Raw genomic sequence first — 25771 nt, 5'->3', positions numbered from 1 at the left:
CAAACAGCTAAAATAATGCATAAGGCTAAAAATAACCAATTACCTAAAAATGTCATCCAATACTTCTCTACAAGAGAGGAGAAATATGATCTCAGGGAAGAACTACATTTGAAACACTTATATGCTAGGACTACGTTAAAAAGCCATAGCATTTCAATATGTGGAATCAAACTATGGAATGGATTGAGTAAGGAACTCAAACAATGCACAACGATGAGCCAATTCAAGAAACAATACAAGCAGTTGATGTTTGCTAAATACAAGGATGAAGAATCTTGAACCAGTCATGATGTGCTATATATATCACTATATTGACACTTACTATGGTACCCATTATGTCATTGGATGGTCATATCACCTCGTACTTCTGTACGAGGTACATTATTAAAAAAAAAACAAGCAAAAAAGACTTTAATCTGTATTATGGAAAGCAGGAAGTGAACAAATGTAACATTTACTGATTGTAAAAGTACCAGATGGAGGGGTAGGATTTAATAAGCTTTGCTTCTTCCTACTCCTTTTGGACATGTGGAACTGTGAACTGATTATGTGATGCACTCAATTGTAATCTGATGCATGTTCAAATGAAATATTACCATTATCATAATTTCAAGGTGGCACTACCAATCTCTACATTACTTATGAAAGCAGTACTAAAAACCCATTGTGCTTCCCTGGAAATGACTTTCTTCACTTCTCTGTTGGCTATAGAAGCTCACCTTATAGTTTATGTACATTATGTACATTTAATAAAGAGACCACAATAGTTGTTGCCACAAGTGAAGAATATACAGTATATTTATTCATAAACTGAGTACACCAGTCAGGCATCAGTTGAATGTTCTTTCTGAGCTTGCTGCGAGGCAATAATAAACGCAGAAGACATGCTAACAGAGATCTGTCCATGTGCAGAGAGCCATGATTGGATGATTACCGGTAGGAGGCAACACAGTGTGAGATCTTATCTGGTCTCCCCTCTCGGGATGATGAAATCTGCATTCAAGGTTGGTATTTGCTACTAGTGTACTTTTTCTTTCATGAAAGGTCCATTGTCAGTCTGTCCAAAACGTGACCCAGGCAAGTCGATTGGCAAGGTAAGCAGAAACAATTTTGTAACGTTTTTGACAGTGCGACACACTCCACACATGCATCCACAGAGCATAAGGGCAAACCTTTACCATTATTGAACATGAGCTGCACTATTTATTGCTTTTTTCCCCCAAGAATCATAAAGTCTACTTTATATTATTCATTTGTCTTAATCAGTGCTACAATCACTCAGCCTGCCGCAATATCCCACTGATTAAAAATCATCTTCATTAGTGTTTATGTTAGCGCTTTAATGTGTTAATGTTAGCTGGGGTGTCACAAGATAAAAAAAAAATTACAAGACATGCTGGGCATTATGCCTGAAATGATAATAAATTTTCCTTGTCTCCCGCTTCAAACAGGCAGGAAGAGGGTTCACTCCATGCATTATGTTTCATAGAACAATGGCATGAAGGGAGTGAGCCCTTTTGTCAGTCTGTCTGTCTGGGTGGGTGAAGGTGGGGACCCTTTGCATACACAGAAGCGTAACGTAGTAGAAATTATAGTAGTCATTGTACTTTCCTTAAAGGTATAGTTCAAATCCGGTCTCGTTTCGCATACTCAATCGTGTATTTTCTTGTCTCTTGACACTCCTACTGTTGGCAGATTCTGCAAAAGATCACAACTATGGCTGACTTACTGCAGTGCATTATGCCATTCCTAGCTCACCCCCCCCCCCAGTGCATTATGCCATTCCTAGCTCACCCCCCCCCCCCAAAAAAAAAATTGCAACAAGAATGCTAATGAGGCTGCAAAAGATCACATTTCATTGAAAATCAAAAGTTAAACCCGAGCCCAGACTCGCTATCTGCGTTTTGGATAATCCTGAAGAGCTTCGATGGCATTCTTCCACACCAAACTCATCTTCCTCTACCTTACCTCAAGCATACAATTATCCAAAATGTCTCTATAAGATGAATAATAACAGTAGATTGGTGGAAGATTCAGAGTGGAACTAAGGAGTCTAGTCCAGGGGTCAGCAACCTGCGGCTCCAGAGCCGCATGTGGCTCTTCAGCCTCTTTATTGTGGCTCCCTTTGCGATGCTTGAATATTTTTAACACCCGAGTGGGGAAAATGCACGTCTTTTGTAATGAGTTTTTAAAAATCCAACTTTGTCTGAGACCATGAATGCATCCTGAGTGAGTTCTGACTGCTATCCAGTTCAGTACATGAAGAAAAACAAGTAATACTTACCTACAAATCTAAAAAATAAATTCGAGATAATTTAAAAACAGCGGCATGGGAACTTGTTTTTACGTTTACAGTAGTTTACACATACATTTATGTAAGTTTATCTCCAAAACTAGCAAGAGTACTCCAACTCGTCTTTTCTTATCTGAACTACTTTGATACCCCCAAATTCCCTCCAATGTTGTTTTAAACATACTATATGTTTTGCGGCTCCAGGCTATTTTTCTTCAGTGGGCATTGGGTAAAATGGCTCTTTTCATAGTAAAGGTTGCCGACCCCTGGTCTAGTCCAACTCCTGATCGATTGGTTGACAATTAAAGTGGTGTCTTATTACATACCCCACCTTCCCCCTCAACCCCCCACCCCACCTTATCTACTATATTGCTGCAAACCTCTCCTAACCTCTCTTAATTAGATATAAGCTTTTTGCTAGTAAAGACACTGCAGGCTAAGGCGAAAGCAGCACAAACACAAATTGGGTTTCTTTGGTTGGTGCATTGATGAAAATAGCATCGGCATGATTGCAACATGAAACACAAAAATAACACGTTCACTTAACACCTTCTTTAAAAAAAAAAAAAAAGGAGCTGCTCTTCTACTCATTTTTGCACTTTACAAAATGATGCAACAATGTCACGTTAGCCATCAGTGACAGGATTAGTTAGAGTCTGTGATTAACAGTATTGAGCAAAACCATACACTTGACGAGCAACTACTAGCTTTGGGTCACATCGGTCTATTACTTGCACACAAGATGATTGTAGATGTGAGCATTATTTGGCTGCTAGTTCATTTTATTTTATTTTTTGAAACTACCACTTTCATACCTCTACAGTCTTTGGATGATAAAAGACAATAGTGTACACTCGGGAAAAAAAATGGTACAGTATGACACGAACAAATGTATTTGTTTGAATCTCAATGTGGCCGATCAGCTCTTATTAGCTCTTATTATTTAGTGCCAAAATGTAAAAAAAAAATAAAATCATTCAATTTAACATTTGAAAATATTTTTGAATATTTATTTTCATATAATAAAATTTATTTAAATTTATTATGCAGATTATAATCTTATAATAAATTGAATACACTACATTTATTAAATTAAATTTATTAGATTAATACATTTGAAATAATAATAATAAATGTATTAAATTGTCTAATAATTTTCTGAGCCATTTATGTAGGTATGTAATCCTCAAATTGTAATGACTTACAATGCATTGTATTTTTATTCAATTAACTTTATGATTAATTCCAAAATGTTCAGGCTATGATAACTATGTAACATTTTAAATATTCATTTTATATTTCCTTCATTATGGCACCACACCCCCATCATCATTAACACCAAAAACTGTAAAAAGACTCATAATTGAATAACAATCTTATCTGATCCACACTCATCTTTACCCCCAATGTTGTACTTTCTCTCTTGCCCACATGATGAAATATCATCATTCTCATTATTAATACAAATGACAACATGAGATTAGATTGCCTTCCTTGTCTACATCTCATAACCTTCAGTAATAACGTTGCAACATACGGGCCACGACATTAAGTACAGTCTTTAATCAATTGGACATTGTTAGAGAGGTATTAATGTGTAATATTATTGTGGTTGTAGTTTGTAGAAGTACACTGTATAAGCTGTTTCTAATATTCTTATTTTTAGCTACATGACATGGTCCAGATATTATTACACAGTTACTACATGACCGCAAACACAGTATATTCAAGATTTAATAATAATAATATACCAATTATGGTAACTCATTTTAAGTATATATTATGAATATTTTATTATTTTCCTGTGTTCTTAAGTGCTTAGAGCTGACCATAACTAATATAACAAATAAATAATATTAGTGTTATTATTATTGTCTATCATAGTAATCAGCGAAATGCTGATGCACCTTGTTAATAATAATTATTCAATAATAATGATTATTTTTTTTATTTAAATTCAAGAGATTTTATTATTAGTACTATTATTATCACTTCTACAATTGTTAATATTTAGTAAAATCTTTTATTTTTAAAATTCAATTTAATTTATCATTCGTTTTTGAAAAAAATCAATTTTCCTACTGGGATGTTGTACAAAAATAAGATATTTAAATGGCTTGTGACACGGAAGAGCTGTGTGTAACTGGGAAAAGGGCCGCCATCTTTGTTTCTGTTGTACGGGCCTGCAGTGGATGCTTTAGCAGCAGCATTGTCGTCTTCCTGGGCCTCACTTGCTGATGAGGAGCCCTCCCATCCACCTGAGCTTACAGGCGAACCAGCGCCGCAGCGGGCAGAAGTACTCAATGTGGAACTGCTGGAATTCTGGCGTCTTGCGGATGTCTCTCAGGAAGGCGATGTCCAGGTCAGACTCTGTCAGCATGATGAGGAGCAGCAGAAGTGCGAAAAGCAGTCCGATGGTGACCAGAAACAAACGGAGAACACTCAGGACGAACTTGTGCAGCTCCTCTACGTCACTAGGGGGCGATGGCCTGCTTCTAGCCAAGCGTAGGGCTCTCCTACCAACCCTGGACTCCGCCACCTGGCCTTCCAGCGATGCCCCACCCTCCTCATCGTCGATGCTGCGAGGGGTGCCGTTGAGGTGCATATCCATCCCATGTTCAGCCACGGGTGTAGGCAGGACGCTGTCCGAGGGGCTGTAAGCCTCGTCGGAGATAACCGCGGAGGCGCTGGCCTCGCCGCCATCCACTGCCTGGCCTCTAGAGGTCATGAAGGACTCCCCATGGGAAACGGAGCGCACCGGCGTGGAGTGGGCGCTATCTCGGAGGGACTCCAGACCTGGTGACATACGACAAAGTATCGATCACGTTATACCTCAAAACTCAAATACACCAAAGAAAGCAAACTGAATATTAGGGCCAACTACGCTTGCATTTTGCTTTTTCTTTGGACCTGCAACACTTACAATAATGCAACGTTAAGACTACTGCATCCAACCAGAAGTGCAATTTTATAAGTACCTTAGTAGTAAGTAAATGTAGAAAAACATGGACAGATCTATGTAACAAACTATAATAGGCTATGACTACAATACAGTGAGGATATATACAGGGATATAAATGACTATAATATGGCTATTGTAGATTATACAGATTATAAACAGTATGCGCAGTATGGATGTGACAATATATAATAACAGTAATATGTACAGTATTGCAATGAAGTGACTAGAGTATGGCTATTGCAGATTATATAAATTATAAACAGTATGATCTATGAATGCAACAAGATATTACAGTAATATGTACAATAGTGCAATGAAGTGATGGGGGGGGCATAGATCAGCGAGGGGATGTAAGTAATGGAAGGGGTGGGCAATGAGGGGCAGAGTTCAACAAGGAGACAGCTGTTGGGAAAAAGCTGTTCCTGAACCTGGTGGTTCTTGTCCGTAAGCTCCTACAGCGCCTCCCTGAGGGTAGGAGGGCAAACAGTCTGTTCGCTGGGTGGTATGACACCTTAGCAATTTGTTGCTGCTTAAAATAACAGTGAATTCTTGTTCAAATATCATGAGAAAACTATAAAACTGATGACCGTGGTGACCCCAAATCAACTTATATGACCGGTATATAATGTTGATGGACCAGCCAGGACCACCTCCAATGTTGTGTTGGCACAACATTGAGAGTTGTGTACATGTCAGACAACCAGTTTATAAGCTTAGGTCAGCATTTACATTATGAGCCTTGTTTACTAAATTCATGTCAAATTCTAACTTCTAACAAAAAACACAGTGCTTCAAAGAAAAGTCACTCAACTGAAGTACCGAACTTGTCTGATTGTTCCTTACTGTGGCTTTATTGAGTCTCATTTTGGCTCATAACAGATTGTTGGACTCTGCTGCGTAAATGTGAATAATGACTAGTGGGAGTGAGGAAAAGTAATTGGAAAGAAAGCATACTTGCCGGTGCTGCAGTATATTTCTTATACCAACTACTCTTAACTAGCAGATGTCTGCATACAAAGAAGACATTCGAAGCTGCTTTTAAAGCTTACGTTTTTTTAAATCATCATCTTAATACCTAAAGTGAGACAGCACAGCAGGTTATTTTAGGGTCCAGACTTCAATATAAGCATTCAGGGATATCCCAAAACAAGCAAGTGTTACCTGCACAGCCATGAGGAGGAACACCTAGCCTGGAAGGAGTCTTAGACTTACGACTCGGTCCGCTATCAGAACCATCTGAAAGGGCGGGAAAGAGCGGAAGTGCTCCCAGAGCCTTCCCCAGCAGCCGGGGTCCCAGAGACAAGACGCGCACCTTCACATCCCGATAGCAGTGGTTGATCATGCGCAAGTGAACGTTCACTTTGGTCTCGATGCGGATCAGACACTTGACCATGGTTCAAGGTGAGGGATATGACCTTGACTGTTCCTGCTGATTCAGTTTAAGATTGTCGGTAATGGGCTGCTCTCTAGTCCTACTTGTTGCTACCAGGTTGACAGTCCCAGTCGGACTGGAAGACAGACGGAAAAGACAAGGCCCGGGAATGTTGCCCCCCTTCTCCAATTTCCCACTTTGCTGCTGTTGGCTGGGACTAACCCCCTCCAGCTTAGCCCCTCACAGCAGGAGCTATTTTAGGACAGTTATTATTACCAATGGAAATGCCAACAGAGAAAGAACGACAGGACAAAACACAAGGGATCATATGAAGGGTTCAAGGTCAGGGTCTAGACCAGGGGTCTCAAACACGCGGCATGCGGGCCAAATGTTAATGTTAGTGCGGCCCGCGCAAGTTTGATATGGATGCTGTATGGTATCATGCACCCAGAAAAAATTATTACGTTTGATTAATGTTCATGTTAAAGGTTAAATAACTGTTAATAGTTATCCTCCCTATCCGTGTGGAAGTGGTAAGTTTCAAAGTACCGTAATGACCGAGATACAAGACAAACCCCATTTTGAAGACCTGTTTTTTTAAAGACAAAAAATAATCCCTGTCACAGGTGTGTGTGAGCGACTGGAAGAAAACCTTTGACTCGCCTGGGTAAAAGTTCAGTCCCACCTCTTGTACACTCCTGATACGAATATTACGACCAGCTGAATAGTTGTCGAATATTTCCAATTTGCGCTATTGGATCATAAGGAGGTTCAGCTTGCGCAGGGGCATCAAATGGCGGGGGCCCATGTGGAGATGTATGGTAATGACTGGCTTTTACAACAGGACAGGTCTCACTCCCATTTATTCTTTTTGCATGTTGAAGTTCTACTTAGAACCTCCTCAAGATTCAACAGTGCAAAATGTAAATTCTTTATTTACATTTTAGTGTATAACTCTCTAGATCCCAAATGTAAAATATCCAAAAATACTGTCTTATATCCAGGCCAGTTGGTGCGTGTGCTGTAGGATGAGTGTATGCTGTACCCTCCATGATGGAGATGTGCACCGCTCGCCGTCTCGTCCTGGGAACACTCGTCAAACGGGGGCCGTGTGTGATGGACGGACAGCTCCTGCTTGGCACCATGCCCGCCCTGGATAAACCCATACTTATTTAAATATCATATAAATCCACACAACACTAATTGTGCTCATAGTACATTGTAGCATTCATATAGCAAATATATATCAATCATTTTATTACATCTTCCAAATGGTGAATTGAATGGAAATGTCACAATATGTTATCCTCAATTAACTTCATACTTATACAGTGTAAGGCATTCAGAAGAAGCATTCATAGATGCTGTGATATGTAGTATTCTGTACTGGCCACGAGGTGTCAGTCATGTCACTGTTACATTGATGACACACAAGCACCAGACTTATCACCGGAACAACAGGCATTTATTGCAAGTTTGAATGATCTTACATCAAAACCCTGTTGCCTCCATAACCCATGGCAAGGTAAAACTTAACTCTGAACCCCTGATGTCACTTCCTGTCTAGCCGCCATTCTGCTCTTATAGGACCGGAATATATTTATAGCAACATGTTGGATTGTTATCTCTTATTATGTCTACTATTTTGAGTAATACAAGTGTAAATGTTAATATAGGGGTGCTATTTTTAATGTTTGTTGGGTTAAATAATGTATTCAGATGATTCATTGATTCATTCATTTTCTACCGTTTTTCCTCACGAGGGTTGCGGGGGGTGCTGGAGCCTATCCCAACTGTCTTTGGGCGAGAGGCGGGGTACACCCTGGACTGGTCGCCAGCCAATCACAGGGCACATATAGACAAACAACCATTCACACTCACATTCATACCTATGGACAATTTGGAGTGGCCAATTAACCTAGCATGTTTTTGGAATGTGGGAGGAAACCGGAGTACCACACAGAGAGGGTGGAATTGAACCCTGGTCTCCTAGCTGTGAGGTCTGTGCGCTAACCACTCAACCGCCGTGCCGCCCTATTCAGATGATTTTAAAGCTTAATTGTTTTCAATGCTGTAACTCCAAAAATATTATTATTATTATACTATAAATATGTCCTAGGTCAAAATTGACTTATCATGGTTGGGTCTAGAACCAATTAACCATGGGATTACCACAAAGGGATTACTGTATATCCAGGTTTCACTGGCAGATACTGTACATAAGAATCCCCAACCATTTGTGAGTGATAGGAATTCTGACCTGTGGATCTCAGGCGGGTCCCTTTTTATTTTGGCACTTTGCTCCATGACTTCTTTTGCAACCTTTCCACTGAGAAAAAAAAAACAAACGCATAGACCAGCTCATCCCCAATGACCTTATTCCGTGTGTGTGTATTCTATATCTGTGTGTACGGTTACCTGTATCGGAAGCGACTACCCTTGAAGAAGAGATTGCTACTGGACACTGTACGCACTTGACTGGACTTCTCCAACCTAAAAAAAAAAAAAGAAAAAAATTCTTATTTAAAGACATTTACTGTACACACGGCTCGGTTTACGTCTCGCGACTCACTTATAGAAGGCTTGATTCTCCACACCGCACTTCCAGAGGTGCTTACAGGCTTCAGGGGTTGGTGCAAAGTAGGTCAATATGATCTTCTGTTCCTAAAACACACACAGTAAATTGACCGGGGTGCGATGGTGCGATTATTTCTATTATCCTTTTTTTTTTCCTATTTTTCTTATTTTTTTCTTTATTTCTATTTCTATTATCAACCTGAAGTCTGCTGTTTATTGTCGTTTCTGCAAAGAAACTGGACAATCTGTACATGTGTTGGGTTTAGGCCTGTCACTATAATCAATGAATGAATTCATCGCACGACATATAAAAACTGCATCTGTCTATAATGAAAAAAAAAATCATACAAAGCCAAGGTTTATATATGTTATACTTATATATTTTTTTTACTTTGTTGTTTGTCAAGGGCCTACTTGGATGAATGCAGGACAAGTGTATCAGCGTGTGGAACTGAACCGGCTGCCTATCTGATTTCATCACGGGGCGTGAAATGCACAATAAAAACACGCTGCGTCTGTCAGTCACGGATCTGGGCTCGCATTCATGGTGAGTCAGTTATCATTTGTACAGTATGTGAATTGAATGCCCCATCTCAGCCCCCCCAACCAAAACCTCCGTCTAGCACCAATCTGGTCATCGTTAAACTGAATCCTAATGATATCAGATGAAAAAGTCATATAAGTACACATTATGTGAAATGTTAACATTTGCGTGTTAAAGTACCTCTGTCTGACTTGCATATATGTGGAATGTCTTTGCTTCAAACTTCAACTTGGTCACCTCATCCCTAAATATTTGAAAAGGAAACCCATGAAAAGATCCAAAAGCTGTTAATACAACGATTACGTATTATTCTAGTTAAAACTCACCATTTGAGAAAATGAATCCTCCTGTTTCCTTGCAACACTGTAAATCCAAATGGCGTGAATGCCAGAAAAGCCGGATTACCAGACACGTCCTGACATAGAAGAAAAAGGAATTAAAGAATCAAATAGTACCCAAAAGTGGTAAAGTAGGAGTGGAGAAATATCAGATATCATCCAAATACCATATTTTCTGGACTATAAGTCCCACAAGGCCAAAAATGCATAATTAGGTAGAAAAAAAATACATAAGTCGCACTGGAGTATAAGTCACATTTTTTGCGGCTAATTTATTTTATGACCAAAACAGACATTACGTCCTCTTGGAAGGCAAGTTCTAACAATAAAAAAATAGAGAACAGGCTGAAAAAGTGTAAGATATGCTAACATAATGGTACAGCTACACAAAAAATAAACATAAACAGAAAAGGTGTCCAGTGTTTATGTAACATAAACAGTTTTTTCATTTATAAGTCGCTCTGGAGTATAAGTCGCAGGAACAGCCAACCTATGAAAAAAAGTGCGACTTATAGTCTGGAAAATACGGTACTTTTGAGCTCCTTTATTTTCTACAGAAAAAATCTTGTCTCATAGTTGGGTCAATACAGTATTTATTTATGTATTTTCTTTTCAAATATACATATTAATCTAATCCTCCACCTTGCATGGATGTGGGTCTACTCCATACGTCTCCAACATCTGAGCCTTCTGGAGGAAGTTGAGTTCTGATGTTTCGGGACTTTGACCTCTGCAAAAAAGAAAACAAATAGATTGTGTCATATTCTCTTTTCGTAGACGGGAGTTTTCGCATGACTTGCATTTTTTTTTTGCCAAATTTGACTTCAGTTTTCATACACTGTCGCTTGCCCTGTAGTGTATCGAGTGCCCAAACAAAACACCCTAAATGGAGCAGCTAAATAACCTGCCATGGGGCCAAAGAAAGTTGTGAGTGCCAGTTATGTTATTTTAGTCATCTTTTGATCAAAGTATTGTCATTATTGTATTTTGATAGTTGAACTTGTGATTAACAGCAAGGAGACTCGGGTTCAATTCCACCCTCGGGCATCTCTGTGTGGAGTTTGCATGTTCTCCCCGTGCATGCGTGGGTTTTCTCCGGGTACTCCGGTTTCCTCCCACATTCCAAAAACTTGCTAGGTTAATTGGCGACTCCAAATTGTCCATAGGTATGAATGTGAGTGTGAATGGTTGTTTGTCTGTATGTGCCCTGTGATTGGCTGGTGACCAGTCCAGGGTGTACCCCGCCTCTCCACCGAAGACAGCTGGGATAGACTCCAGCACCCCCCGCGACCCTCGTGAGCAAAAAGCGGTCATGAATGAATGAATGAACTTGTGATTAGTGCCCTGTGATTGGCTGGCGACCAGTCCAGGGTGTACCCCGCCTCTCGCCCATAGACAGCTGGGATAGGCTCCAGCACCCCCCGCGACCCTCGTGAGGAAAAAGCGGTAGAAAATGAATGAATGAATGAACGAACTTGTGATTAGTGCCCTGTGATTGGCTGGTGACCAGTCCAGGGTGTACCCCGCCTCTCCACCGAAGACAGCTGGGATAGACTCCAGCACCCCCACGACCCCCGTGAGGATAAGTGGTCGAAAATGAATGAACTTGTGATTGGATAATATATTTTTGTTCCCCTTTGTAGGCCTCATACTGCAGCCATCTTAGTGAATATACTGTTTGTGTCTGTGTGAATTCATCATCCATAAATGTTGACAAGCGAAGGCGCGGCGCGATGACGAGGTTAAAGGTCAAATGTTTCACCGTGTGCTTACAATACAGAGCGCGGCTGCTGGTTTAACCTTCCCCCCGGTATAGCTCACATGCGGCTTGCCAAAACATTGGCGACCGAGTCGCCATTTCTTGGCCTTACATCAGCTCCGTTTTGTGGATTTCTGCTATGCGTCGCTCCAACTTCTCAGAGTGTTTGGGGAAGAACTGGAACTTGGAGCTGTAGCCCTCAGGGTGCTTTCCGGGGTCGTAGTCACCAATTTCAGCTGACAAATGGAATAGAAACGTCTACGTCAGAGGATGGAATCTTTTGGTTTACCTGCACAGTCCGGTACACACCAGATTGATAGAGAAAGTACTGGATTTTCCGGACTATAAGTTGCATTTTTTTTCATAGGTTGGCTGTTCCTGCGACTTATACTCCAGAGCGACTTATAAATGAAAAAACTGTTTATGTTACATAAACACTGGACACCTTTTCTGTTCATGTTTATTTTTTGTGTTAGCATATCTTATCTTATCTACTCAGGCTGTTCTCTATTATTTTATTAATGTTAAACTTGCCTTCCAAGAGGACGTAATGTCTGTTTTGGTCATAAAATAAATTACCTGCAAAAAATGTGACTTATACTCCAGTGCGACTTATTTATGTTTTTTTCTACCTAATTATGCATTTTTGTCCTTGTGCGACTTATACTCTGGAGCGACTTATAGTCCAGAAAATACGGTAATACCTTGTAATATATATGCAGCCAACAGAGCAGCGTCTGAGGTCTTGCACAAGAGACGACCGTGGTAGAGATCCCTCTTCACTTGCAGGAAGACCAGATATCTGCCATAAAGAATAGAAATAATGTTAGTTATGAGTTATCACATTGTACATATACAGGTACGTCCTACTGTTAATGTGTGATTGTAATGGGAGTGTGTGAGATCGTCAAACTCCTTTGAGGTCACATAATTGGGGAAAAAAACATCATGTAAGACACATGAATGATGGTTTATGTGGATTACAGTGGATTTGCTTCCTAAATTAGGCTGATTTTTCCACCTTAAAATTCACCTTAAGTGTGTGATTCATTCATTTATTCATTTTCTACCGCTTTTTCCTCACGAGGGTTGCAGGGGTGCTGGAGCCCATCCCAGCTGTCTTTGGGGTGAGAGGCGGGGTACACCCTGGACTGGTCGCCAGCCAATCACAGGGCACATATAGACAAACAACCATTCACACTCACATTCATACCTATGGACAATTTGGAGTCGCCAATTAACCTAGCATGTTTTTGGAATGTGGGAGGAAACCGGAGTACCGAGAAAAAATCCACGCATGCACGGGGAGAACATGCAAACTCGACACAGAGATGGCCGAGAGTGGAATTGAACCCTGGTCTCCTAGCTGTGAGGTCTGCACGCTAACCACTCGTCCACCGTGCCGCCCCTTACGTGTGTGATTATTTATAAATACCTGATAATACAGATAAGACCTTTCAGCAGTTCAAACACATTACAAATATGTTCCAAGACAAGAATCTGCTCATAATAATATAGAATATGAGTGTAACATATTCTTAACATGGACATCCCGCGGTAGCGATGCAATCTCCACATGCAACAACCCGTCTCCCCAAGCAGGTGGAGTAATAAAAAGTGCATAAATGAAGCCTTCTTATCCTCTCCCATGCTACTTTGCTTTAATTATTTTTTCAGGCTTTTTATTGATGTCAGTGAAGTCAGTTGAATCGGGCGAGCTCCCTGCTCTCTCTCGCTTGCTGGCACATCCAGAGAGCCTGGGCACTGTGTCTATGGCGTGAGATTTATTTGTGAGCAGACAGGGTTGGGTGAGGGGGCGGCTGGAGGGGGGGGGCGGGGGTGATGTGTGAGCTCAGAGGCTCTGTGGCTTGTGCAGAGGCACAACAATTTGTTAAGCTGTCAGGGAGGTCTCACACACCAGTCCACCAGTGAGGAGTTTCACACTGCAACATAGGGAAGAATGAGTAATGAGTAACGGCTGTGCAAAAATTTAGGGACACCTTTTCAGCTATAGCAGCTTCCACGGGTCACAATGTTGGACATAAGAGAAGTGTTTTCCACATCAATGTCATCCATGCTGTGTGTACCGTGGAACAGAAAAAGGTCTTTTTCAAACTATTCCTACAAAGTTTGAAGCAATGTTTTGGTAATATGAAACATTTGTAGAGCTAAGGCGTCTAGACCAACTCCGAATTGATTTATTTATCACTTGTAACATGTCTGTAAAGAGGAAATTCAGAATATTCAAAGAATAAAATTGTAATTCTTTAAAAAAAAAGCAAATATTTTACTGTATTTTTGATAAGCGTTGTTTAGCAAATCTGTACAAAGATTTGAGAAGATCCTGAAAATAATATAATTAATAATGACCTTTTATCCTCATTCAGGGGACAGTTAGCTAAATCCAATACCGACAATGAAGAAGCCCAGCATGAGCCACATTCATAGATAATAAATCTCACAAATGATTTGTGTAAGCAAAAAAAAAAAAAAAAAAACAACAACCTGCATAATGATGTGTTACAATTTGGCAGCTAAATGATAAAACGTCACCCAAGCATGCCGCCTCTCTGAAAAGACATTTGAAATGTATTTGAGCCGCAGCAAGGACCAAACCGGCGATGCGTGAACGCGTCACATCGCTCTGCTTCAAATGTTCACTCATGGGAGAAAAACAAGAGTTGGCATGCAAAGGAGAAAAAAAAAAAGCGTCATCCTCCTCCCTCGTACCTGGTGATCTCTTCTCGAAGGGCGGCGGGGTCAGGAGGGTAGAACTTGACACGCAAACACATGGTGAAAGGAGGCTGAGCTGTGGAGGAAAAAGAAAGACAGAAAGACAAGAAATGTTATGACTGCTGTTTCGGTCTACGAAACAACATAACATTACAATATTGACACGTATGTCACGTATGTTGCTCAACACAGCAGCAACAGAACCAATATTGTAATAGCTGTAAGGAGCAAAGTTCATTTTAAGCAACAGTATGGTAAGTGTAACGCACTATATAGCTGAGGATTTGAATGATCTCACAACAGGCACAATAATCCCTCCCACAATCCCTGTGCCAAGCTAAAACTCAACCCCATGATGTCACTTCCTGTCCGCCGCTCACTCTGCTTCCCTCGGAAACACATTTTTACAGCAACACACATGGGCATGAGGTTTGAATTATCTCACATCAGGCACAATAATCCATAAGCAACATAGCCTACAGTTGCGGCCATAACCCGTGCCAAGCTAAAACTCAACCCCTGACGTCACTTCCTGTCCGCCGCTCACTCTGCTTCCCTCGGAAACACATTTACAGCAACACACATGGGCTTGAGGTTTGAATGATCTCACATCAGGCACAATAATTCCTAATCAACACAGCCCACAGTTGCGGCCATAACCAGTGCCAAGCTAAAACTCAACCCCTGGCGTCACTTCCTGTCCGCCGCTCACTCTGCTTCCCTTGGAAACACATTTACAGCAACACACATGGGCATTTGAATTATCTCACATCAGGCACAATAATCAGGCTAACACAGGCTATAGTTACGGATGTAACCCATGCCAAGATAAAACTCTGAAACTCGACATCACATCCTGTTCGCCCCCCGACTCAGCTAAACTAGCAAATCAACACATTGACAGCAACACACACGAGTATGAGGATTTATGTCTTAAATTGCTTATTTATTATTATTATGTCTACTATATTGGGTAATATAAGTGTAAAAGGTGGCTATAGGGGTGTTGTTTCATGTCTAGAGTGCTCTAATAATATTAAAAAACATATTTACTGTATTTAGAAGGTTGTAAGCAGGTTTTCTACGCACTGATTATGAAAATATTGAATTTATAATATTGAATTTATAAATAAGGAATACTTCTCAGAGGTTTGCTTAGTGTGATTGGGTCGGGAATCAATTAAATGCGATAAATGAGGGATTACTGTAGTAACAAGAGGAAAAATGCTATAATTACATGATAATACTAGAAATAATATGATTCTACTAGAAAAAAATATTTACTACATAAAAAAGAATAATTTGCAATGAATAAACACAAAATAAAGGGAATGAATAATATTAATAAAGTAAACATTTGAATAAGTATAGCATAAAGTCCCAATTATACAAAGAAGGTTACATATTATGAAGGGGAAAAGTAGTAGTTTTATGATGTACAGCACATACTTGTATAAAGTTTTACGCCACACCTAAAGAAACGTTTTTCCTCCCAAATTATGACTTTATGATTTTTTTCCAATATGTCTTCATAATTGGTATAAATGAATGACAAGGAGGGACATTTCATCAATGAAATACTCACATTTCATTTGTTTGGCAATTGACTTTGTAAACTCCAACCAGTGCTGCAAGGAAGAAAGAGCAAAGTCAAGCAGGGAACGTTTGGATGCTCTCCTTTCTTTCTGATTGCTCAGCAAGTAAACATGCTGACTGAGAATCAATAGCAAGAATAGCACATTGGAATCACCCGCATACACAAACCACCTCCTGCCCCCACCTTCTCCTTTGACAGCAGCCACTGTGCCAGGAGGGGATGAAGTCAGTCAAAGCATGACGTAAGAGTGGGAAAACCATCGAGTCTATTGATTTGAATGAATACCCCACCGATATACATATCTAATAAGTACAGGTTCTCCGCTAAATGTCAAGCAATTTCAGCAAATCAAATTTTAAATTAATTTTCTATTCTGTGCAGTTACACTACTGATTTTAATGTCCTATATTTGATTGGTGAACCCTATTGATTTCAATCAATATCAGAGTGATATTGCTAATGTAGGTCAGACATATGCTGGAGCCTATCACAGCTGACTTCGGGCGAGAGTCGGGGCATTTACATTTTTTATGTATATTTTCTGCATCTAAATGACAACTTTATGTTGTTTGTTTCTACCATAATTATGACTTACTAAAAACATATTTCAACTTGATGCTACCAAAGTGATGATTTCATTGAAATGATTTTTCCTCATAATATCATGTTATTCTCGTAAAATTATGACTTTTTCTGTTTAGATTGCAACTTAGATTAAAATTTTTGTAACATTTTAAATTTTTTTCCATTTTGTTGTTTTTGTTTCCTCGTTAAATCATAGTTTTAAAATGTGTTGCAGGCCAATAAAAAACATTGGATAGCCCTGCTCTACAACTTGTTCAAAGGTCAGGCCTTGGTGAACCCTATTAATTTGAATCAACATCAGAGTGATTTTGCTAATGTAGGTCAGACATATGCTGGAGCCTATCACAGCTGACTTCGGGCGAGAGGCGGGGCATTTACATTTTTTATGTATATTTTCTGCATCTAAATGACAACTTTATGTTGTTTGTTTCTACCATAATTACGACTTACTAAAAACATATTACAACTTGATGCTAATAAAGTGATGATTTCATTGAAATGATTTTTCCTCATAATGTTATGCTATTCTCGTGAAATTATGACTTTTCTGTTTAGATTGAAACTTAGATTACAAATTTTGTAAAATTATAATTTTTTTCCGTTTTGTTGTTTTTGTTTCCTTGTTAAGTCAAAGTTTTAAAATGTGTTGTTTGTTTCTACCATAATTACGACTTACGTATTTAAACTTACTTAAGCTACTAAAGTGATTATTTCATTGAAATGATTTTTCCTCATAATATTATGTTATTCTCGCGAAGTTATGACTTTTTCTGTTTACATTTCAACTTAGAGTACATTTTTTGTAAAATGTTAATATTTTTTTCTGTTTTGTTGTTTTTGTTTCCTCGTTAAATTATAGCTTTAAAATGTGCTGCAGGCCAATAAAAAACATTGGATAGCCCTGCTCTACAACTTGTTCAAAGGTCAGGCCTTTTTTTTCTGAGTTGCCGTAGAAGCAACAATTCATTTTTTTAAAGGATATCTGAGACAAGATGCGTAATATACTGTTAGGGTCAAAGGTGTCTCCTCAGGACTGTCTCATGCTATCGAATGGGACAGTACGTCCAAAATGATGACTGGTACTGTAAATAATGATGATTATTCACCCGCTGCTTGTCTGGATCCACATATCTGATGCCAAAGTAGTCTTTTTCCAGCAGGTTGAGGTGATGACAGATGAGATCAAACAGGTACTGTCCCTTAGCGTCCCGCTGCAAGAGAGGAAAGGTTATTATTAGCACTTACAGGTAAGATAAGGTCATCGACATGTCAGCGCTGAACAAACACACAGCAGGTCATAGGCAGCTAATAAGAGTACACAATAAAGAATCAATAAGTAAATTATGCCAAAGTACATGTATTATATACAGTGTTTTGTTATTTTTCATTAGGATATCTGCTTTTTTTTAACAGAAAAAACGGCCACCAGACAGCATTTAAATATTTCACCACCCTCCGGGGAGAAATATGAGGGCGATCAAATATTCATACTGAGGCAAGCAGCCATCTGTGACGGCTCGGCTGCAGGAAAGAAGAAGAAACAGAGACAAGGTGCAGGTAAATGAGGAAAAAGGAAAAAGGGACAATCTGGCACCTTGCAAAGATTGATTGAGCTTTTTCAGGGCTCATTAGTTACACGGATGACATGTATTTCTTTATATATGACAAATATTTAATATCAATGTACAAATAGTCACATTAAAATATCAAGTAAAGATTTTTCATTTCCAACTCAAATATAGCAATCCCTCGTTGTTCACTGTTAATTTATAAATGGAATATTTTTGTAGTTAGAGTCGTTTTTAATATGACCAAAGCCATATAGACGTGAAATAACACCATTATAATCATCTTTACACTGGTATTACCCAATAAAGTAGACTTAATAAGAGTAAATAAGCCATGAAGCATGAGAAGCATGAGACAGGAAGTGATGTTGGAGGTTCAGAGTTGAGTTTCAGTCCGTGTTTTTAGTCGAGATTATTGCATCTCTTGTGAGGTAATTCCCGAGACCTAGAATGCCACATTTCCTCAATGTCTTTGAATGCGTCTTGAATGTCTTATACTATGTATTTTAGTTCATTTCAACATTTTTATGCTTGAAAAATGCTCAATTTAGCTAATGAATATGTAACATTTGCTTAAATACGCATATGCTTTGACTAATAATAAGAGTGTGTTGAATCGTGTTTTTACATACCAGTTGGGTACTACATCAGGAGGTTGCCTACAGCCACAGCTGTTAATAACTGGGTTTTGTCCACCACACAACCGGCAACTATAGGAGAATTTTCTGTTAATTCAAGAGCATCGCATTTAGCTTGCTGCCTAAAGAAGGGCAATATGGCGCTAGCTGTCAAGCTATTAAGCAACTTCCACTGTATTCCCACCCGTATCACAACAAGCATTACTTTGCAGTGCGCTCCAATTTGTGTCCTCAAGGTCTGGTTGTGTGTGGAGCAGGGCTTTTCTGCTTTCCACGACGGAGGATGACAGCGACCCTTGTCAGCGTATCCCATTGTCATTGTCACACCACCTTTATTCACCACGACATAGCTGCTGACTCGCCCGGCAACAGAAATAGAAGCACACTCACACGCACACACACACACACACACACCCTTGAATCTTGATCTTTGTCGCTCGACAAGAAACTTCGTCATCCACAACATTTGTGCTGCATTAATCTCCACTCCATCTGCTGTTTACACTGACACCCACAAATGAGTTCCCAGTTTATCATCACTGCTGTTGTGTGTGCAGGCTGCATCTTTGTGGCCATGCATGGGCGACTGCTGCCACGTTTTTGGTTCTGAAACCAGAACGGAGAAAAGGTACTCTACCGGTCGGACATGCCCTGTGGGGGGGTCATTTGCAATGTTTTTTTAAATTGAAAATAATCTGAAAATATAATTTAACGGGACATATAAGCAAAAAAAAAACAAAAACAGCTAAATATTTTAAGGGAAAATAATGTCATTAATTAATAAATAATAATAATAATGATAATAATTAATTAGTAATTAAAGAACCATATGAAGGACATGCCCTGTGGGGGGGTCATTTGCAATGTTTTTTTTTATTGAAAATAATCTGAAAATCTAATTTAACGGGACATATAAGCAAAAAAAACAAAAACAGCTAAATATTTTAAGGGAAAATAATGTCATTAATTAATAAGTAATAATAATAATAAGTAAAATTAGTACTTAAAGAACCATATGAAGGACATGGCCTGTGGGGGGGTCATTTGCAATGTTTTTTTAAAATTGAAAATAATCTGAAAATATTATTTAACGGGACATATAAGCAAAAAAAACAAAAACAGCTAAATATTTTAAGGGAAAATAATGTAATTAATAAATAAATAAATAATAATAATAATTCATTAGTAATTAAAGAACCATATGAAGGACATGCCCTGTGGGGGGTCATTTGCAATGTTTTTTTAAAATTGAAAATAATCTGAAAATATAAATTAACGGGACATATAAGCAAAAAAAAACAAAAACAGCAAAATATTTTAAGAGAAAATAATGTAATTAATTAATAAATAATAATAATAATAATTCATTAGTAATTAAAGAACCATATGAAGGACATGCCCTGTGGGGGGTCATTTGCAATGTTTTTTTAAATTGAAAATAATCTGAAAATATAATTTAACGGGACATATAAACAAAAAAAAAAACAAAAACAGCAAAATTTTTTAAGGGAAAATAATGCCATTAATTAATAAATAAAAATAATAATAATTAATTAGTAATTAAAGAACCATATAAAGGTAACTTCAGTTGTATAACAAAGACAAAATGAATTAATTTTGCCTTCCAACAGTGTGAAAGTAAAAAGAATCCGGGCTGAGCAGAAAACTCCACATAATATGCTCCAGAAAATCATTTTTTTCGGGGAGTAGGGGAGGAGGATCCAATGGTATTATATTCTCTGAGGTAAGACTCACTGTGCCAGGCTTTGAAATCCATGAAAATGTTATGCAACATTTTACTGAAGCACCATTTTGGTTCGTTTTTTCTGTGCAGGGAACAATACAAAAGGCAGTTTAAGCTGGGCTCATACTTGTCACGGACTCTGCTCTTGTTCGTGAGGTCCATTTGGTCCCTGGTGTGCACCAAACCCCTTGAAGTGGTGAGTCTCAGACTTAACATCCGGACAGACTGAAGCAGTGTGGATCCTGACTCTCAGCATAGCGGCCATGATTTGTCATAACAAACACTTTTGTTGACAAAGTAGCATTATTTTCTATCAGCTGTGTGAAATCAATCACATTCATACCTATGAACAATTTGCAGTCAATGTTTTGTCGTCAAGACCTAAAAGAAACCCTCAACCAAACCAATGTTTACCCATCCAAAGCAACACATGTAGATGAATTATGCATGAACTTTTCCTCAAAGGCAAGTGTAGTCATTTTGTAATATGAAAAACAGAGATGTTGTATTCCAGCTCCAATTCTTACTACACTATAAAAAGTATAATTGTTATAATAAATAGCTGATGAAGAGATCTAATGGTGGTGTCGTAACAACTCCAATGGACACTAATTACCAACAACAAAAACATAAATAGAAATATATAAATAAATCAGCACAGAGGAATGAAAAACACAGGCCCATTAGTGGTTTGTGGTAATTTTTTTTTCAATATATACTGACATAAATAAAAGTCGTAAACAAAGAAATAAACTAGATGATGATGGGTTTTTGTTAGAGCACATATGCACTTTCTCTGCATGGTCTTGTGCCAGATTAATTATTGAGGAGGGTTCAATAACAGCTTGGGAAACACAACATCAATAAATGATGCTGTCATTTTTTTTGAAGCTACAAGGATGGAAATGGCTGAAACAAAGAAAATGATGCTTTTTTTTTGCTGGAAAGCCCTCCTCAATAAAAAGTAGAGCTAAAGAATCATTGTGACACCAGGGCTCCCCCTATAGTGTGGAGTTTAAATTACCAGTATACTGGAGCCTAGTCCAGCTGACTTTGGGTTAAAGGAAGGGCAAAACCTGGACTGGTTTCCAATTTATCGCATTGTAGGAGCAGACCTGTGTACCCAAACTCCACACAAAATTGCCCAACGGAGATTTGAGCCCATATAGGCCACCGTGCAGCCTCCGTTAATCCACTGTGATAAATACAATTTCATTCATTCATTCATTTTCTACCGCTTCTTTCCTCACGAGGGTTGCGGGGGTGCTGGAGCCTATCCCAGCTGTCTTTGGGCAAGAGGCGGGGTACACCCTGGACTGGTCGCCAGCCAATCACAGGGCACATATAGACAAACAACCATTCACACTCACATTCATACCTATGGACAATTTGGAGTCGCCAATTAACCTAGCATGTTTTTGGAATGTGGGAGGAAACCGGAGTTAAATACAATTTGATAGCAGGAAAAAGTAAAGACACGGTGCGATGTCAATGAATCTATATGGAAAACTGCAGAACTTGCGATCTGTCCTGGCTGGTCCACTGGTCATTATTATTGACTGCTCAAGGGCACCTCAATTTGGGATGTAATTTTACAGTGATGAGTCACGGTACCGCTTATGGAGAAACTCTGGGTAATTACTCCCTAAAACTGCATTACATATTTATCTGTGCAGGCATTTTTTTTTTCTTTCATTTGGCTGCTTGCTGGTGTGGAATTGTACACGAGGCACTCAGAGCAACCTCTCCCGGCAATATAATCACTCAATTTTGACTCAACTCATGAATGTGTGGAAATGAATGCCGTGGAAATGCTTTGAAGTCTTTTGAAACTGTATGAAAAGTGTTGGTATTACAGTATTTGAATGGTTTGCTGTGTTGAGCAGCATGCATAAAATAAGTAGATTCATACTGTATATGTATATACTGCATAAGAAAGGCAGACTTGCCTATGTAAGTTGTAAATATTATTCATATTTATGCTTACTGTTAATTGATTCCAGACCCAACCATTCATTCATTCATTTTCTACCGCTTGTCCTGCTGGAGCCTATCCCAGCTGTCTTCGGGCAAGAGGCGGGGTACACCCTGGACTGGTGGCCAGCCAATCACAGGGCACATATAGACAAACAACCATTCACACTCACATTCATACCTATGGACAATTTGGAGTCGCCAATTAACCTAGCATGTTTTTGGAATGTGGGAGGAAACCGGAGTACCCGGAGAAAACCCACGCATGCACGGGGAGAACATGCAAATTGAACTCAGGTCTCCTGACTGTGAAGCCTGCATGCTAACCACTCAACCGCCGTGCAGCCTAGACCCAACCATGATATGCAAATTTCCACAAAGTCGGATTATTTATCTATGAATAAAAATAGAAATAGAAAACAGACAATCTGCTTTACAAACTTCTTAATACAGTGTTTAACATTATTAGAGCCCTCTAGACATGAAATAACACCCCTATAGTCGCCATAACACTTGTATTATCCAATATAATAGACATACCTCTATCCATTTTCCCATATCCATATTCCCATGACTATTGCACACCATAATACAACTATTACAAATATCGGTGTTTGAGTTAAAGCCGTTGTCACTCATCCCTCTACACTCTCTCACCCCAACCAATCCACGCTGAGTCTTGGTTTCTTCACGAGATGGGAGTTGTTGTTTTTTTTTATTGTGTCCCTATTGATAAATACAATGGAATTGACTTTCTAGCTCTGCTGTTCCTCGGCATCCTTCAGTATGTCTTCACTCTCCCCACTCCTCTTGTTCTGTTTACTTTCGCTTCAGTTATTTCTGTTCTGTCTGTCAGCGTTGTTCCCTCGTGCCGTCATGTCCCCAAATTACTTTTTACTTGTCTGAGAATAAAAATGGTAGCACTTTACTTGTACTTCCTGCTTGCCAGACCATTTTTTTTTCTGTGTTGGAATGAAGTCGCACTGACTCAGGCTACCATGACAGATGCATTGTCATTGTTATATTGGCTTAGGAAACATACACCGCCGGTCTGACGGGTATCTTCATTTGAGGTCATAAAAACAAATAAAGGATGTAAGGTTGACAAATTGACAAAATTCCAGTCTATTCCAGTCATGATTGCCCAACTCTGACATAACTGCTGCTTTGGCGACATCCATTAAAATGTATCAACACTTGCAGTTTTGATATTATAACATCTCAACCAAGGCGGCACGGTGGTCGAGTGGTTAGCGCGCAGACCTCACAGCTAGGAGACCAGGATTCAATCCACCCTCGGGCCTCTCTGTGTGGAGTTTGCATGTTCTCCCCGTGCATTCGTGGGTTTTCTCCGGGTACTCCGGTTTCCTCCCACATTCCAAAAACATGCTAGGTTAATTGGCGACTCCAAATTGTCCATAGGTATGAATGTGAGTGTGAATGGTTGTTTGTCTATATGTGCCCTGTGATTGGCTGGCAACCAGGGTGTACCCCGCCTGTTGACCGAAGACAGCTGGGATAGGCTCCAGCACCCCCGCGACCCTCGTGAGGAAAAGCGGTAGAAAATGAGTGAATGAATGAACATCTCAACCACACCCCATGATGATTATTTTTTTGATTGGCCACCTGTAGTGAATGATGAATAATTAGGCTTGCTTCTCCAAATGAGCCTTTGTTGAAAAAGACTTTCCCAATGGGTTGACTAAATGGTGCCAAAAATCTGGAACAAACCACCCATCATGCGACCTTTCGTTCTATAATTGGAAAAGTAATTTTCTTCCTCACTTCCATATAATGATATCAGTGACTCAGAGGACTTTTTTTTTATAGAGGATGGGCGCATACTAACTTGAATATACAGTAAGACAATTAATATAGGGTGAGACAATCCCTCTTTTTCAAGACATGTTTGTGGAAAATTGTTTTTAAAGACCAAAAATCAATATTAGTCTTTTTTCCCCCCACTTTCAGGTTAGTTGGTTGTTGTTTTTTTACACTGATTGCACTTAGTGACTTAAGCGTAGCAAGGAATTGAACCCGTACCCTCTGCCAGAAAGACAGCATGTACCATTACAGCACCATGGACAGTGAATTATTAGTGACATTAGTATTAAGCCTCTATTCTGAAAATGCTACCATTAATAGCTGTGGCTGTGGGCAACCTCCTAATGCTGTTGCTTGTTTTTTTTTACACTGATTGCACTTAGTGACTTAAGCCTAGAAATGAATTGAACCCATGCCCATTGCCAGAAAGGCAGCATGTACCATTACAGCACTATGGACAGTGAATTATTAGTGACATAGTATTAAGCCTCTATTCTGAAAACGCTAGCATTAATAGCTGTGGCTGTGGGCAACCTCCTAATACTGTTTATTTATTAACTTAAGTCCTTGGATGCCAGTGACTGGAAATATAATTCTGACGACCCCAAATATAAGACGTCTCTTCTTTTTTAGACTGTTTTTAACAAAAATACAGTCTCATTATCCATATTATCAATATGGACGAGTGGTTAGCACGCAGGCCCCACAGCTAGGAGGCCCCAGTTCAATTCCAACCTTGTCCATCTCTGTGTGGAGTTTGCATGTTCTCCCCGTGCATGCGTGAGTTTTTTCCGGGTACTCCGGTTTCCTCCCACATTCCAAAAACATGCTAGGTTAATTAGCGACTCCAATATGAGTCTAGGTATGAATGTGAGTGTGAATGGTTGTTTGTCTATATGTGCCCTGTGAGACCGGAGACAGCTGGGATAGGCTCCAGCACCCTTGTGAGAATAAGCAGTAGAAAATGAATGAATGATTTTTCTCTTGAAGCAGTTGAGGCAGACTACCTGGCTGCAACCAGTAGAGGCGCTGTTGACTTAATCTTAACAAAGTTATTACAAAACATGAGTCCTCACCTGTTCATCTACTCAACAAAAGAGTGGGATGTAATCAGGAGTTCAGAACCTTCACAAATATATTCTCCCCTTCCGGTAAAAATAACATCTGACACGCCATACAAGACACAACCTTGTCTCAAAGCAGCACCTTGACACCCGCCACCCACTAGAGCACCTTCCTGCAGGTTTTTGTACCGCCCGGCCT

At 39.4% G+C, this 25771-nt stretch overlaps 1 protein-coding gene across 1 annotated transcript in view; it reads right to left on the bottom strand.

Annotated features, from left to right (window-relative positions):
- Positions 1 to 4106: 4106 nt before the first annotated feature.
- LOC131139559 (FERM domain-containing protein 5-like) overlaps positions 4107 to 25771 on the bottom strand; it is a 38290-nt gene continuing 16625 nt past the window's right edge. Inside the window, exons 2-14 of the mRNA XM_058089265.2 lie at positions 17867 to 17971; positions 16164 to 16206; positions 14576 to 14654; positions 12550 to 12647; positions 11958 to 12081; positions 10729 to 10816; positions 10075 to 10163; positions 9929 to 9992; positions 9200 to 9291; positions 9046 to 9120; positions 8888 to 8956; positions 7673 to 7779; positions 4107 to 5089 (exon numbers count right to left, since the gene is read on the bottom strand). Of these exons, the coding sequence (XP_057945248.2) occupies positions 4521 to 5089; positions 7673 to 7779; positions 8888 to 8956; positions 9046 to 9120; positions 9200 to 9291; positions 9929 to 9992; positions 10075 to 10163; positions 10729 to 10816; positions 11958 to 12081; positions 12550 to 12647; positions 14576 to 14654; positions 16164 to 16206; positions 17867 to 17971 (1602 nt within the window). The 3' untranslated portion in view covers positions 4107 to 4520. The remainder of the gene's footprint in view (positions 5090 to 7672; positions 7780 to 8887; positions 8957 to 9045; positions 9121 to 9199; positions 9292 to 9928; positions 9993 to 10074; positions 10164 to 10728; positions 10817 to 11957; positions 12082 to 12549; positions 12648 to 14575; positions 14655 to 16163; positions 16207 to 17866; positions 17972 to 25771) is intronic.

Source organism: Doryrhamphus excisus, linkage group LG13 (assembly GCF_037039965.1).
Source record: "Doryrhamphus excisus strain RoL-2023G ecotype Guam linkage group LG13, RoL_Dexc_Guam_v1.1, whole genome shotgun sequence".
Lineage (NCBI taxonomy): Eukaryota > Metazoa > Chordata > Actinopteri > Syngnathiformes > Syngnathidae > Doryrhamphus > Doryrhamphus excisus.
Note: the sequence above shows the minus strand (reverse complement) of the source record. Positions and strands in the feature narration are given on the sequence as shown.